This window comes from Mobula hypostoma, chromosome 23 (assembly GCF_963921235.1).
Source record: "Mobula hypostoma chromosome 23, sMobHyp1.1, whole genome shotgun sequence".
NCBI lineage: Eukaryota > Metazoa > Chordata > Chondrichthyes > Myliobatiformes > Myliobatidae > Mobula > Mobula hypostoma.
Window position 1 is genome coordinate 15,601,419 of NC_086119.1, and position 17,708 is coordinate 15,619,126.

Sequence of the window (17,708 nt, forward strand, 5' to 3'; positions counted from 1 at the left end):
GTACAGTAGATTCCGGTTAATTGGGACAGCTGCTTATTTGGGACAACTCTTAAAGAACAAAAACAAATCGAGAAAATAGCCGGGTTTCCCTTCGCTTAGTTGGAACAGGAATTGGGGCAGGAGACTGATGCCGAACGAGTTATAATGAGTGTCAGTCGTGTGCACTTGTGTGGCCGTTAGACACTATACTGTGCTTAGAGCCAACCTTTGTAAATAGCATCAGTTGTGCGTGTTTGTGCTCCAAAAGCAGTGACTTCTGTCACTGATAGTTGGTGAGGAATAAACAATTCAGAACAGTTTTGCTCAGCACGGTTTCCAGCATTCAGGCTTGGATAGGCCAGAAATGGCTGGGAGTGAAAATGAAACTATTTCACTACTTTAACAAGCTAGGAACTATGAAGAATTTGAAGGTATTGACAAACATCTTGAGTGTTACCTTTGGTCCCCACTGGGCTCTCAGCTGTGGCTCCAAGTAGCTACTTGCATGTGACAACAGCCACACCCTGGTGCACCGCTTTGACAGGCAGGCTAAACCAGGTGAGGGCAGCTGGCGGGTCTCAATCCCCTGGGAGATAAGGATATGCCCGTCCTAGTGTGCAAAGCCAGTTCCAATGGACCTGGGTGGATGAGATCTACAGTCAGATCCAGCGCCCAGAAAGGCGGATCTACAATGCTCAGGAGACAGCAAAGGCTACAGTGAGGCCTTGATCATCCACTGCAACCAAGGAAGTCTCCCGTTGTGATGTCTACTCATCCCACTGGACATGGACGTCCAAGGTCAAGAGTGGAACTGCCCCAGTGCAATGGTTTTTCCTCTTTAAAAACACTACCGCACAGGTTTTCTGTCATCGTCGGATATGGTGGACAACCTCCAGTAGTAATTAGTTAAATGGTAGTTGTCTTCTTTTTATATCCTTTTAACTGTTCCTATGAAACTTCGGCTAATTGGGGCACCCACTTAATTGGACCAAAATGTACTGGTCCCGATGTGTCCCAATTATCTAGAATCCACTGTAAATGGAAATGCAGAAAGATTTGAACGTTCCTGGAGCAAGGGATAAAGAGGCCTTAACCTTAATTGACTGGTTTAGACAATAGGAATGGTCCCATTGCAACATAAAAGATTGAGAGGTATTGATGAGGGAGATAATTGGGAAGAATACTCCCAGAGAGTGTAGAACCGGGGTCTCAGGATAATGGGGCTGTGCATCTTGGACTGAGATCAGTGGAAGGATTTCCATTTCGGGGGCTGGAAATCTTTGACAGTCTCTGGATGCTCGGAAACTGCATCAATGGCCAACAGTGAGACACTTTTAAATACTTTTGGGGTCCAAGGGATATTTTTGTGGTTCATAGACAGAAGGTCAGCATATTAAAGAACAGTGTGGGCACAGAAATCTATGTGGCCTTCACTTTGTTTCACTTGTGTCTAATTTTGTTTCCCATTCTCTTGCAAGAAGAACCTGACATCAAGAATGCGTAATGAAAGGGAAGGTCATCTCTGTCCCACTTTTTTTTTAAAGTAAATCATACTGAAATGAACTAATTATTCAGCAGAAAACTCCTCTCATGTTAAAAAAAAAGCCTCCCAGGTCACAGTACTCCCAAGCAGGGTAACACATTGCTATCACTGTTTCTGCTCCAGAGAGCATTGATAAACCATATAACAAAATCACAAAGCTGGTTTTTCTTACAATGATTTAAAAAAAAATACGCAAATTTCAAAAACCAGAAACGAGAGTTCAATTCAGTAATATACGCTCTGTTTGGGTGACCTACAGTATTTGATCTCTGGCTCGTCAGATTGTTTGACCCTCAAATCCGATTAAGATACTATCTTTTCATTGCCAGGAATTTTTTATTCTCCATTTACTGTTTAAGGTTTTGAAAATGGGCGCTGTTGGAATTTAAATTAGATTCTATTCTTGGGAATTGCATTTACCAGGGGCTCAATCATGAGGCTGTTGATTATGTTTGATTTTACCAGGCAGCTCGCAGACTGAGTCAGATTTGTCTTCAGTTGACTGGCAGTGTATTCACAATGTTGAGGCCACTGGTCTCTGCAGCTGAGAGGAGCTAAAGCTGATCTACGTAATTCTTACAGTACTCTGCAGAGTTTCTCCTAACTGGAATCTGAACATCAGGGGCGTGCCAGTTAGGATACAACAAAGTGCCTTTTATTTAAAGGGTTGAGAATATTTGTAATCTAACTCGAGGAGCAGGGAATGCTCAACAGAGCTTATTCATGGCTTAGAGCAATAAATTTTCTGCAGGGGTAATGAGGAGACAGGTAGTTGGAGCTGATTCCACAGCCAGATCCGCCATGGTCTTATTGAATGGCATAGCAAACTCAGTAGGCTAGATGGCCTACTGCTGCTCCTATTTAAGGCCATAAAACATAGCTGAATTGGGTCATTTGGCCTATCCAATCTGTTCCACCATTCCATCATGGCTGATTTATCTCGACCTTTTTTTTCTTGCCTTTTCAACCATAACCTATGATGGCCTTGCTAATCAAGAATCTATCAGCCTCTGCTTTAAATGTACTGATGACTTGGCATCAGTCATCTGCGGCAATTCCACAGATTCACCATCCTCCTCATTCTCTGCTCTAAAAGGACATCCTTGTAGTTATGTAAGAAGGGTGAAGTTTGCAACAGGCTCTAGGGCTTGCTACTGTCTCAATGCTTCGCAGTGTGGGAGCGTAGCTAATTCTACATTTCAAATAAGAGGCCATCAGAATTAACCCTAACAGTGAGCGACATGCTTGCGATCTGCTTGCTCAGCAGCAAGTAGGTCTGAGTGCTTCCTTTGACAGCTCGCACGAGGTCTCCATCCACCTGCATCAGAGCAGTGAACCCACTGCATTGCCCAAAGCTGTACCAATCTGCATGGGCCAAGGATGGTGCAGAACCAGGTCATGACCTTAGTCAACAAGGTATGAAGGTGTTGACTATGGGTTTGGTGTTCTTAGACTGACAAGAAAGGTTTGCATTTACACACACATTCCATACCCCTAAAGAGTCTCAGAGCCACTCAACATGGCCACCAGTTTACAATTAGTAGAAATTGTCTTTGTTATCTTAAACACAAGAGGTACTACAGATGCTGGAAATCTAGAGTAATACACACAATGTGCTGGAGGAGCTCAGCAGGTCAGGCAGCATCTATGAGTGAGAAGAAACGGTTGATGTTTTGGGCCGACACCCTTCATCAGGACTTTGTAGTTTTTCTTTGGGACCAAAAACAGAAAAAGATGGAAGCTCTCAGCAGGTCTTTGACCTTAGATGTGAGCTTTAGTTCAGCTGAGTATTTTCAGCATTTTCTGTTTTCAGATTTCTAGCAACCAGTTTTCACATGTTTTCTATAGGGGAAGAGTCTAGGACCAAAGGACACACCCTCAAAATAGGGTGTCCCTTTTGAACAGATATGAGGAGGAATTTCTTTAGCTAGAAAGTGATGAATCTATGGTGGTTTTAATTTATTTACACTGGCTGAATGCCATATGTCCAGGTCACAATAATGAACCAATGTTTTGAGATCGTATAGCTCTACCAGAAAGAAGATTAGGGCTTTAGTTTAATAAGAGCATAAGACAAAGGAGAAGAATTAGGCCATTCGGTCCATCCAGTCTGATTTTGATCATGGTTGATCCTTCTCGACCCTTTTCTCCTGCCTTCTCCCTGTATTCTTTAACACCCTTACTAATTAAAACTCTGCTTTAAATATACCCAATGACTTGACCTCCACAGTTGTCTGTGGCTATGAATTCCACAGTTTCACCACCCTCTGGCTAAAGAAATTCTCAAATCTGTTCTGAAGGGAACATCCTATTCTGAGGCTCTGCATTTTTGGTCCTAGACTCTCCCACTAATGGAAACGTCCTCTCTATGTCCACTCTGTCTAGGCCTTTCAATATTCAGTATTTTTCAATGAGTTACCCCTCATTCTTGTAAACTCCAGTGAGTACGGGTGCGGAGCCATCAAACAAATGTTCCTTGTAGATTAACCCTTTCAGTCCTGGGATCATTCTCATGAACCTCCTCGTGGATCCTCTCCAATTCTTTCTTAGATATGGGATCCAAAACTGCTCACAATACTCATGTGGTCTGAGCAATGCTGTACAACACATCAGCGTTACATCATTGTCTTTATATTCTCATTTCAGATGGAGTGCAGGTTTCTTCAGCACTGAGGGAGGACCAGCCCCTGATCTTTGTGCTCAGTTCTCTGGAGAGGGACTAGAACCCACAGCCATCTGATTTAGAGCAGAACATTTCACTGAACTGCTGCTGATGCTTCTTCATTGGGTTAGGAGGTTTGCAGTCCTCAATGGAGAACGGAGACAACGAGGAATTTCTTTACCAGAGGGCGGTGTGGAATTCATTGCCACAGGTGGCTGTGGAGGCCAGGTCATTAAGTGTATTTAAGGTGGAGCTTCATAGGTTTTTGATTAGTCGGGGGGGGGGTGTGAAAGGTTACGGGCAGAAAGCAGGAGAATGGGGTTGAAAGGGAAAATGGATCAGCCATGATTGGAGCAGACCCGATAGGCCAAATGGCCTAATTCTGTTCCTATATCTTATGGTTCTATGGCTTTAATCCGCCCTGATTGTCAAGTTTGTGGATACTGGAGGATCTAAGGTTGGCCACTTCAGTCAAAACTCACTACCTGGGGAGCTTCAGGAAAGCATAACCACTTGGGGAAGATGGTGGATGTCAGCTGGTGCCTGGAGAGTTGATGAGCTGGTATGTGTGAGAGAGGGAGGCAGAGAAGCAAGAGCACAAACCTCTACCCCTTTCAACCGTGCCCAGGTACAACTCACTCATAAATGGCTAATTGGGAAATCCTAAGGCAAGACGCCCCCTTTGATCCACAAAACGTAAGAAATGGGAGCAGAATTAGGCCATTTGGCCCATCAAATCTGCTCCACCATGCAGCTAGAAAATTCCCACTTCATGTTTTCATGCGACATGAACAACATTTTGGAATTGTGTAGCTCTGAGATTCACTGCTGGTATCCTTTCAGTTTATCACAGAGAAGATCGGATGTCCCACCTTATTACCAAAAGACAGCCCTCTCAATCCAGATTTCTAGTCAACCAAATAAATGTAATAATTATCTGAATTACTCCCTCAGGATATGCACTTGGAGTTGTTTGACATATATTCTCCAACTATAGTTAACTTCTCCAAACAGGTACATCCTGAAACACTTGGCAAAGGACATCAAACATCAACTGTTTATTCTCCTCAGATACTGCCTGACTTGCTGGGTTCCTCCAGCGTTTTGTGGGTGTTGCTCAAGATTTCCAGCATCTGTAGAATCTGTTAATTAACACATTTTCCTTTTGAATTAATGCATATTCCTTTTGTTCTATTTGTCCTGCAAATACCCCTACAACTTGGCAGTCGTCCTCTTTATGTGTTGTCCACTGCCATGATTGTTCTTGGCAATTTTCTCTACACAAGTGGCTTGCCATTACCTTCTTCTGGGCAGTGTCTTCACATGACAGGTGATCCCAGCCATTATCAATACTCCTCAGAGATAGTCTGCCTGGCTTCACTGGTCACATAACCAGGACTTGAGATAAGCACCAGCTGCTGATACAACCCCCACCACCTGCTGCTATGGCTTCGCGTGACCCTGATCGGGGATGAAGCAGGTGCCACACCTTGCCCAAGGATGACCTGCAGACTTTACACCTCCTTCTATAGAGACGTATCTCCACCTCACTACCCAACAGGGGGAATAAAATGACCAATAAGACCACATGAAAGATTTTTGGGCATCTGACTCGGAGCATATGCTCCTATTGGAACACACCTTTTGAAGGTGGTACATTGCTTTATTCTTTTTAATCTTTCTGTAGAGATAAAATTGCTAAATATAGCTGCAATAGATGTTTTCATATGAAGAAAGTGTAGAAATTCAATTACAGTGCAGTAACTACAGTATCAAAGCCAGCATTTACAAATTTTGGTACCACAGTCAATAAAACTATGGGCAAAAACTTCTAGATATATACCTTGTTAATGCTGAAAGAGCTTATCATTGCGCCTTTATTCATAATTGATATGAAGGACACTGGCCCATTCCAGCGAAGACCAGTGGGCAGATGACTTATTAGATGTGTTAACCCTTTGCTGAACTGAGATTTCTTCTCCAACCCTTTGTTTTAAGATTATGGGTATTTCTGGTGAAGTCAGATCATTAATATACCCCCCTAAACTTGTCATAGTGTTTGGAGGCTTGCATGCTTCAATGACCCAGATTGCTATGCTGGCTGGAGTCAGGGCCTTGTGCTTTAGTTCTTGGGAGGGTCACCCATGCCAAACAGATCAAAAGGTAGAGGCCAGACCAAGAGTGGTCCACAGGTTCAAGGATTCAGCTTGAAGCTAACCACCCTAACTCGTCAAAAAACAACTGTTACGGAAACAGCAATGAAGAATCCTGCAATATCTGTATGCAAATATGGAGGGACAGAGATAGAGGACCTTCATTATTGCCCAAAACACCAGCGGCGTAAATGGGCAGTAAGTTAACATCAGGTTTTCAGGGTTAGACATTAAAACAGCGATCAGAACATTTACTGGGCTCTCAGTGAATCTGTTCAGTAACAAACATATAAAAAACAATAGATGGATTCCCTGCCATCTTCATTGCTAGCCTTATGGAGCTAGAAGACATTCTAAAGTTTGTGAGTGGTACTGATGCTGATAATGGGGTTCAGCTGCTGAAAAATAAGCCAATTAGGATGAAGGGTTATCAGCAAAGTAGTTTCTGATTGGTTTAAATTTTATTAGCTTTCCAGTAGTAAAGTTTGATTTTGAGGAACGATTAACCCATTATATTGTATAGTGGATCTTGTGAGGCAGTAAGATGCCTATGTGTGAGGACAGGTTGGTAAAGTGCACTGGGAATTAACCTGCGCCTTTTTAAGGTCATAACATTTACGGATCAGGGAGTGGATTATAATCTGTTCATGACTGGAAAATATTTGCAGGGCCAAGATCAGAAACAGAGAGGGATGTATGTTAATGATTGTCTTGCGCGAAGCTATCTGTAATATCTGAGGTCTGACCTCAGACATAGATAATTGCAGAGAACAGACGCAAAGTTATCTAACTAAAGGATCTCCTACACCCCTACTTGTGGGAAATCAGTTGCACGAATTTGGAAGGATGCCAACGTCGTTCTTCCGCAGAGCTGTTCATGTTGTTCCCTTTTAAGGCTTTTTTAAAGCCTAGCTGGTGTTAACTAAAACACCAGGTGAGTCCTGCTGCCGCTCAGTTCGACAGTGGAGAGACTGTGCATTCGGTGCGTTCTGTCGCTCGTCTCTGTAAGCTCCACATAATTGTATTTTTTACTGATTTGCAGTTTTTCAAGTGTGTCCGCGATTTCCATCAGAATTCTATCTGCAGCACAACGTCGAGGAGTGTGCGTATCTGGAGCTTTTTTTTTGTAACGCAGATTTGATTTTAAATCAACTTTTTGATAATTTGATATTTCAAATATTTATTACAAAGAGTCACCCGCTGATTTGGTTTAATAAATCATGGTGATTCCGCTTCCTGTCTTTTGACAGGAGCACTTATCAGGTTTCTGTTTGAAAGAGGCTGCTGTTCCCTCCTGTTGTTTGACCCAAGATAGCTAGGTCTGAGATTAATAGAGTGTTTTATATAAAACAAAAACCAGACTGCGAGGGTGACGAACGGCTGCTCATTCGCTCCACCGCTGTCGGCCGAAGGTGTGAGGGTTCCTGAAACTTCACCCAAATGGGCTGCGGGCGTCTCTGAAACGAGGCGCCGTGTCAATGCCGTCGACCTGGGAGTGGGGGGAGACCCCCACTCTCTCACCCCCTTTTGCAGAGGGTGGGCACCCGCTGTCCCGTCACTTCTGCACGTCTTCGCCATTGCTTTCCTCGTCGGTGAGCGGGATCTCTGTCTCAGCCGGTGGCCCCAGGAGGTCGGAGCACGTCGAGCCAGCCGGGGTCACAGTTCTGGCGAGGGAATGCTGCGCTGTCCCGGGTCCGCCGCCACCGGCATGCCTGCAGGGCTGGCTGGCTGCGGCCGGCTGCCCCTGTCGCTGGGCGTGCTGCCGCTTGGCCTGGAGGAAGAGAGCAGGGTCGGGCATGGGATCCCATCTGGGAAGGGTCCTCGGCTGGGCGGAGTCTCTGCGGCTGATGCCGGTGGCTCTGCACGGGGGTCTGTGGCTCCTCCTCAAGGCGACCGAGGTGTAAACCGGAGAGGCGGGGATCGCCTCGTCGGGCGGCCTGCCCGAAGGTCGCTCCGTTGGCCTGGAGCTGCTCAGCCGCTGCCTGACGCTTTGCAGCTGGAGGGAGAGCTGCGCCGCCGCCTCCGACTGCTTCTGCAGCTCCAGGTTCAGCACGGCCATCCTGTGGCTCCGCCTCTTGAGCTCCTCCAGGAAGAGCCTCTCCCTCCTCCGCATGCTCTCCTCCAGCGCCGAGATGAGGGCCTCCTTGCGGCGGAGCTCCCTCCTCAGCACCGCGTTCTGCAGCTCCTTCTCCCTGAGCTGGGCCTCGATGGGCGCACAGTCCAGCCGTGGCTCACACTCGTCTGCAAGGGAGAAAGACAAGGTCAATACCAAGTGCGCAAACGACCATAAGATAGAGGAGCAGAATTAGGCCGTTCAGCCCATCCAGTCAGTTTTAGCCTTCAATCATGGCCGATTTACTTTTCAATCCTATTCTCCAGCCTTCCCTCTAACCAACAGCTATCAGGCTCGGTCTTAAATACACGAGGCGACTTGGCCTCCTTCTGTGGCAATGAATTCTGCCACATGACAGAAACGGGTGAATTGATTATGGGGAACAAGGAAATGGCAGACGAGCTGAACAGGTACTTTGGATCTGCCTTCACTAGGGACACAAACAATCTCCCAGATGTAATAGTGGCGAAAGGACCTAGGGTAACAGAGGAACTGAAGGAGATTCACATCAGGCAGAAAATGGTGTTGGATAGACTGATGGGACTGAAAGCTAATAAATCCCCAGGGCCTGATGGTTGGCATCCCAGGGTACTTAAGGAGGTGGCTCTAGAAATCGTGGACGCATTGGTAATCATTTTCCAATGTTCTATAGATTCAGGATCAGTTCCTGAGGACTGGAGGGTAGTGAATGTTATCCCACTTTTTAAGAAAGGAGGGAGAGAGAAAACAGGGAATTATAGACCAGTTAGCCTGACATCAGTGGTGAGGAAGATGCTGGAGTCAATTATAAAGGATGAAATAGTGGCATATTTGGATAGCAGTGACAGGATCGGCCCGAGTCAGCATGGACTTACGAAGGGGAAATCATGCTTGACTAATCTTCCGGAATTTTTTGAGGATGTAACTATGAAAATGGACAAGGGAGAGCCAGTGGATGTAGTGTACCTGGACTTTCAGAAAGCCTTTGATAAGGTCCCTCATAGGAGGTTAGTGTGCAAAATTAGAGCAAATGGTATTGGGGGTAGGGGACTGACATGGATCATAAATTGGTTGGCAGACAGGAAACAAAGAGTAGGGATTAACGGGTCCCTTTCAGAATGGCAGGCAGTGACTAGTGGGGTACCGCAATGCTCGGTGCTGGGACCGCAGCTATTTACAATATACATTAATGATTTAGATGAAGGGATTAAAAGCAACATTAGCAAATTTGCAGATGACACAAAGCTGGGTGGCAGTGTGAAATGTGCGGAGGATGTTGAGATAATGCAGGATGACTTGGACAGGTTGGGTGAGTGGGCAGATGCAGTTTAATGTGGATAAATGTGAGGTTATCCACTTTGTTGGCAAGAACAGGAAGGCAGATTACTATTTGTATGGTGTCAAGTTAGGAAAAGGGGAAGTACAATGAGATTTTGGTGTCCTTGTTCATCAGTCACTGAAAGTAAGCATGCAGGTACAGCAGGAAGTGAAGAAAGCTAATGGCATGTTGGCCTTCATAACAAGGGGAGTTGAGTATAGGAGCAAAGAGGTCCTTCTGCAGTTGTACAGGGCCCTGGTGAGACCACACCTGGAGTATTGTGTACAGTTTTGGTCTCCAAATTTGAGGAAGGACATCCTTGCTATTGAGGGAGTGCAGCGTAGGTTCATGCGGTTAATTCCTGGGATGGCGGGACTATCATATGTTGAAACATCGGAGCGACTGGGCTTGTATACACTGGAATTTAGAAGGATGAGAGGGGATCTGATGGAAACATATAAGATTATTAAGGGATTGGACACGCTAGAGGCAGGAAACATGTTCCAATGTTGGGGCAGTCCAGAACCAGAGGCCACAATTTGAGAATAAGGGGTAGACCATTTAGAATGGAGTTGAGGAAAAATTTTTTCACACAGAGAGTTGTGGATCAGTGGAATGCTCTGTCTCAGAAGGCAGTGGAGGCCAATTCTCTGGATGCTTTCAAGAAAGAGTTAGATAGAGCTCTTAATGATAGCGGAGACAAGGGATATGGGGAGAAGGCAGGAACGGGATACTGATTGTGGATGATCAGCCATGATCACAGTGAATGGTGGTGTTGGCTTGAAGGGCCGAATGGCCTACTCCTGCACCTATTGTCTATTCCACAGATTCACCACCCGAAGAAATTTCTCCTCATCTCAGTTCTAAAGGAATGTCCCTTTATTCTGAGGTTGTGGCGTCAGACCTAAGACTCTCCTAGTGTAAACACCCTCTCCACTTCCACTCTATCCGGGTCTTTCAGTATTTGGTATATGACACTTCTTCACTATGGACCTGAGTCCACTTGCAGAGTTACAGACTTCCACTCTTGGTTCTCTCTCTACATACAGACATAGGACAAGGAAACAGCCCCTTTGGCTCAACTGGCCCATGAAGACTAACCTAGTCCCATTTTTCTGTATTTGGTCCATATCAGTCCAAAAATTTCCTATCCATACACCTATTCAATCTCTCTATACATCAGTGTTCCTACCACCCCTGGTATTTCCTCTAAATGCCCTTTCACAATTTGACTTCCCAAAAGTACATCACTTGGTACTTGGATAGACTAAGTTCCATTTGTTGCTGCTCCATCCAGCTTTTCAGCAGATCCAGGTCCCACTGTATCCTAAGACAACCTTGTTCCTTAACAATAGCGCCACCAATGTCCGTGTTGTCTGCAAATGTACTAATCAGACTACCTATATTCTCATGCAAGTCATTTATATATTATTACAAACAACAAAAGTCCCAACACTAATCCCTGCTGTGCACCATTTGTTACTGGCTTACAGTCAGAAAAACACCTGTCCATAACCCTCTTCCTCTTATCACCAAGCCAAATTTTGCACCTAGTTCACAATGTTTCTTGGATCCCTTGCACCAACCTGCCATGCAGGGCTTTGTCAAGAGTTACTAAAATCCATGTATACCACTCTGCCCTCATCAAGTCTTCTAGTCACCTCTTTATATGCCAAAAAGAGCTGGCACAGGTTTCAGAATGAGGCACTCAATCCACAGCTAACCCACTCACTCCACAGCATTGCAAATGTTTCGTTTTCTAGTAGTTATCCAGCTCCCTTGTGGAGAATACTATTTAACTTGCTTCTACCATTTAACAGCTCAGTGGGGGATGGAAGAGCTCTCCTCTCAGCTTTTCTTGGATTGGGTGGAAATAGTTCTAATGTACTGCAAAAATACTTAATTTTGAACTCTCCTACTGAACCTTCCTTTCAGCCCAAAATGGAATATGATATGGTTTTAGTTGGAAAGAGGTTGAGGAGGATTGCATCACAAGACCACCAAGCTTACCAAGGTCCTCCTGCTACTTCCACATGGACATGAGTGTGTGTGTGTGTGCGCACATACTTTCTCCATCTGGGAAACTAGGCAACATTTAGAAACCAAAACCAACCCAATCTCTTCATCACATCCCACCCTTCCCCCAGTCCAGGGACAGATCCGAAAAGACTAGGACTCCACAATCTATCGATTCAATGAATTACTAGTCATATATTCTTTAGCTTAATAAGGTGATTTTTAAACCTTTTGTTTAATAATATTCTTCCCATTTAATGAGAGACTTGTGTTTCTGCAGATACTGAGTGGCAGAATACTTCATGGGTCTGCTCAAGATGATAATATTAAGAGAGCCATTATTTCCAGTATCAGGTACAAGATCATAAGACATTGGAGCAAAATTAAACCATTTGGTCCATCAAGTCTGTGCTGACTTGTTTTCCTCTACAACCCCAATCTCCTACCTTCTCCCCACAACCTTTGACGGTCTTGCCAATCAAGAACCTATCAACCTCTGCTTTAAATATATGAATATATTAATTATTGAAGATAATAATAATGTAGGTTTGGTCCAAAAGATGAGAGCAGTATTATTGTCAGGGACGTGAGAAGATGAGATACATCGATCTTGGGTGATAAATGCCATTTCTCAAACAACATAAGCATCAACAACACCCCAGGTCAGAACAGTTGCCGAATGAAACTCTGTAATGCATCAATCATCTCCGATGAATTTTCCCTTCCCTCTTCACCACTTATCCCCATTTCTATTCTTTTTTTTTGTTCCCTTTGGTTATTTAGCCACTGGGTGAATTGAATTGACTTTATTACTAACATCCTTCATACACATGAGGAGTGAAAATCTTTACATTACATCTCTGTCTAAATGTGCAATATGTAATTTATAGTAATGTATAATAAATAGTATGTACAACAATATAACATAGAAATACAGTTGTGTCAGCATGAATTAACCAGTCTGATGGCCTGGTGGAAGAAATTCTCCCAGAGCCTGTTGGTCCTGGCTTTTGTGCTGTGGTACCATTTCCCGGAGGGTAGCAGCTGGAACAGTTTGTGGTTGGGGTGACTCGGGTCCCCAGTGATCCTTCAGGCCCTTTTTACACACCTGTCTTTGTAAATGTACTGAATAGTGGGAAGTTCACATCTACCGATGTGCTGGGCTGTCCGCACCACTCTCTGCAGAGTCCTGTGATTGAGGGAAGTACAGTTCCCATACCAGGCAGTGATGCAGCCAGTCAGGATGCTCTCAATTGTGCCCCTGTAGAAAGTTCTTAGGAACTGGGGGCCCACACCAAACTCCCTCAACTATCTGAGGTGAAAGAGGCACTATTGTGCCTTTTTCACCACACAACTGGTATGTTCAGACCACGTGAGATCCTCGGTGGTGTTTATGCCGAGGAACTTAAATCTGTTCACTCTCACAACTCCAAATCCATTGATGTCAATGGGGGTTAGTCTGTCTCCATTCCTGCTGTAGTCCACAACCAGCTCCTTTGTTTTTGCGACATTGAGGGAGAGGTTGTTTTCTTGACATCACTGTGTCAGGGTGATGACTTCTTTTCTGTAGGCTGCCTCATTATTATTTAAGATTAGGCCAATCGGTGTAGTATTGTCAGCAAATTTAATTAGCAGATTAGAGCTGAGGGTGGCGACACAGTCATGGGTATACAGAGAGTAAAGGAGGGGCTTAGGACACAGCCCTGAGGGGCTCCTGTGTTGAGGGTCAGAGTGGCAGAGTTGAGGGAGCCTACTCTTACCACCTGCCAGCGATCTGACAGGAAGTCCAGCATCCAGCTACACAAGGCATGGTGAAGGCCAAGATCTCTGAGCTTTTTGTCGAGCCTGGAGGGAATTATGGCGTTGAATGCTGAACTGTAGTCCAAGAACAGCATTCTCACATAAGCTTCCTTCTTCACCAGATGTGTAAGGATGGTGTGTAGAGCTGTGGCTATTGCGTCATCTGTTGATCGGTTGTGTTGGTAGGCGAATTATAGGGGGTCCAGTGTGGGTGGACGTATGCTGCAGACGTAATCCTTGACCAGCCTCTCAAAGCATTTGCTTACTATTGAGGTGAATGTGACAGGACACCAGTCATTCAGACATGTTACTTTGGTCTTTTTGAGTACAGGGACACTGGTGGATGTATTGAAGCAGGAGGGCACTCTTCACTGGGAGAGGGAGAGATTAAAATGTCTGTCATCTCTGAGGCCAAATGAGGTGTGGTCGTCATTAAGAAGACCAGCATTCTTATTTATCCATGATTCCCTCTGATTGAGAAAGCAGATACGAGTTACCCACATTGATAGGTGTGCGTCCCCACATGTCCCAGACTGGTTAAGGACAGCAGGTTTCTATCACTGAAGGACATCAGTGAACCTGATATGTTTTTATAGTAACTAGTAGTCCACAGTGGTCTTTAAGCATACGTATTTAATTCTTGAATATAAACTCTCCTGCCTCTGGATTTGTGCTTCAGAACTTTGGCTGCTAATCCGGTAACTCAACTACAATGCCATCACGTCCATTTAGAAGATTGTTCACATGAGCTATAAAGCGGGTGGTGACTCTTCCGACACATTGAATTAATATTTTATGTGATGCAGTGATGGTAATGGTTAAGTTAATGGATTAGTTAGTATCCAGGGATTGAAACCCATCACAGGAGTGATGTAGAGTGAGATACCTTTGGTTGAATGGGGATTCTCATTGATAGGAGGCAGGCTGCCCCAGTACATTCTGGGGTGTGCTGGTTGCTAACGCAAACAATACATTTTACTGTATGTATCCATAAGACATAGAAGTAGAATTATCCCATTTGGCCCATCTAGTCTTTGCCACCACCATGGCTGATATACTATCTCTCTCAACTCCATTCTCCTGCCTTCTCCCTGTAATCTTTGACGCCCTTACTAATCAAGAACCTATCAATACCTGCTTCAAATATCCCATTTCATACCCAAATGTACATTTTAATATTCATGTGACAGATAAATCTGAATCTGATAGGGGAGCTGGGAGAACCTACGAGCCCAAGCAGCAAAGGGACGATGAATGCTTTGGGTTGAGATCTGCATCCCCCTCTGTAGCTACATACATTGTAGCATAAAGTGACCATTCCTGTAACATTTGGGCCCAGAGAAACAGACAGTTGCAGGTAAGGACATCATTTTTGCTTCAATATAGCCCCATCAGACTCCATGGCTTAGTATTACACCACTTGGAAATTTTATTTAATTTACTGAGATTACAGCGTGGAATAAGCCCTTCTGACCCTTTGAGCCATGCTGCCCAGCAATCCCCCAATTTAACCCTAGCCTAATCATGGGACAGTTTACAATGACCAATTAACCCACCAACCAGTATGTCTTTAGACTGTGGGAGGAAACCAGAGCACCCGGAGAAAACTCATGCATCATGGTGAGAACATACAAACTCCTTAAAGGCAGCAACAGGAAATGTACCCAAGTTGTCTGTCCTCCTGGCCTAATCACGGGACAATTTACAATGACCAATTAACTTACCAATCAGTATGTCTTTGGACTGTGAGTGGAAACCGGAGCTCCTGGAAGAAACCCACACAATCACAGGGAGAACATTAAAACTGCTTACAGGCAGTGACAGGAAATGAACCTGGGTTGCCTGTACTTCTAGCCTAATCCTGGGACAATTTACAATGACCAACTAACCTACCAATCGGTACTTCTTTGGACAATGGAAGGAAACCCACACGGCCACGGGGAGAACGTACAAACTCCTTATCGAGTAAATGGAAAACAAAAGATTTCCACTGTTATATTTCCGTACACTAATTGAACTCGGCGAAGAAACTAAGTTTGTGTTAGAAAGGATGAGATGTGCATCAGCCTGAAGTGGAATGTTTCAATCCCAGCCGCTTCAGGTGGGAGAGCTCGAGGCCTGGTGCCAGGCAAATAGCCTCTTCATCAATGTCAACAAGACAAAGGAGATGGTTATTGACTTCAGGAGAACACACACAGCTCTTCACATTGGCAGTACAGCAGTGAAAACTTTAGTTTCAAACTCTTGGGAGCGCACAATCCACACAAACTTTCATGGTTCAGAATACATTCCAGACAGTCATGAAAACTCACTGACGCCCCTACTTTCTGAGGAGGCTGAAGAGAGTGGGAGTATGCACATCAGTACTCGTAACCTTCTACATGTGAGCGGCACAGGACATCTGCATTGCGTGGTTTGGAAACAGCACTGTGGCAGACAGGAAGACTTTACAACAGGTAATCAAAACCGCCAGCGCATTACCAGCAACCAGCCTACCTATCATCAAGAATGTATTTACAGAAAAGTGCCAGGAAAAGGCCGGCAATATCATGAAGGATCTCACCCACCCTACTCATGGACTGCTTGTCTCTCTCCATCATAGACGAGTCTACATAGCGTCTGTACCAGAACTACAGTACCAGGCTCAAAAACAGTTACTTTCCCCAAGCAATAAGGCTGATCAACACCTGCAACCATTAGCCCAGAACTCCTCACCCTCCAAACATCACTTCTTCATCATTTCTTGTCAGTCACCCTGTGCCTTGTGTCACTTCATGTACACGTAATCAATCTATGTATACACTATAAGCTAGTTTATGTATTTATAATTATTGTTGCACTCTTTATCTTAGTGTGTTTTTTACATGATGCTTTGCATTGGGAAGAAGAATTATTTCGTTCTCCTTTATATTTGTGTACTGGAAATGACATTAAACAATCTTGAATAACTCATACTCTTCTATGGGTTGCTAGCCAAATTGTTGTTTCAATAAATAGTTTATAACAACACCGCCAATGATCAAATGCTTATGAGGGTTCATCATGACTCTTCACCACAGACGGCTGTGGAGGCCAAGTCGTTGGGTATATTTATGGCAGAGGTTGATAGGCTCTTATTTAATCAGATTATGGGGAAAAGGCAAGAGAATGGGTTTGAGGGGGATAATAGATCAGCCATGGTGGAATGGTGGAGCAGACTCGATGGGCTGAATGGCCTAATTCTACTCCTAAGTCTTATCTCAAGAATGAAAATCCAAGATGACATGGCGATGTTCTGTAGATTTTATAACCCTAATATTAAAACCCAATTTCTTACCTGCAACCATTTTTTGGATGAGTAAAATGTTGTTAAGCAAATAATTTAAACTTCACCTGACATGCAAGGCAAAAGCTTTTCACTGTATCTTGGTGTATCTGATAATAATTCTTACTGTTCCTTGATTTAGCCGAATGATTTAGTTTTTATTTAAAAACTAGAGATGAGTCTAACTTTTCCTCTAAGTTTACTTCCCTTTATAATTGAGATTCTTACACTCAAGCCTTTCCTATGTCTATGTACCAACCCATGAGAAAGAAAACACTAAAGCTTAAAAAGGGGAAGAGCAAATATCGGATAAAAGGAGGAGTGATTAGACAAATTAGTCCTGATGAAAAGGTTTCAACTCAAAATGTCGACTGTTTGTTCTCCTCCAAAGATGTTGCATGACCAGCTGAAGTCCTCCAGCATTCCAGTGGCCACACATTTTAATTCCACGTCCCATTCCCATTCTGATATGTCTATCCACAGCCTCCTCTACTGTAAAGATGAAGCCACACTCAGGTTGGAGGAACAACACCTTATATTCCGTCTGGATAGCCTCCAACCTGATGGCATGAACATCGACTTCTCTAACTTCCGCTAATGCCCCACCTCCCCCTCGTACACCATCTGTTATTTATTTATATACACACATTCTTTTTCTCTCTCTCCTTTTTCTCCCTCTGTCCCCCTCACTATACCCCTTGCCCATCCTCTAGGCTCCCCCCCACAATTTTCTTTCTCCCTGGGCCTCCTGTCCCATGATCCTCTCATATCCCTTTTGCCAATCACCTGTCCAGCTCTTGGCTCCATCCCTCCCCCTCCTGTCTTCTCCTATCATTTCAGA

General features: G+C 44.4%; 1 protein-coding gene across 1 annotated transcript in view; it reads right to left on the reverse strand.

Annotated features, from left to right (window-relative positions):
* Positions 1 to 5,266: 5,266 nt before the first annotated feature.
* Positions 5,267 to 17,708, reverse strand: part of ccdc92ba (coiled-coil domain containing 92Ba) — an 85,306-nt gene continuing 72,864 nt past the window's right edge. Inside the window, exon 4 of the mRNA XM_063031050.1 lies at positions 5,267 to 8,578. Within this exon, the coding sequence (XP_062887120.1) occupies positions 7,893 to 8,578 (686 nt within the window). The 3' untranslated portion in view covers positions 5,267 to 7,892. The remainder of the gene's footprint in view (positions 8,579 to 17,708) is intronic.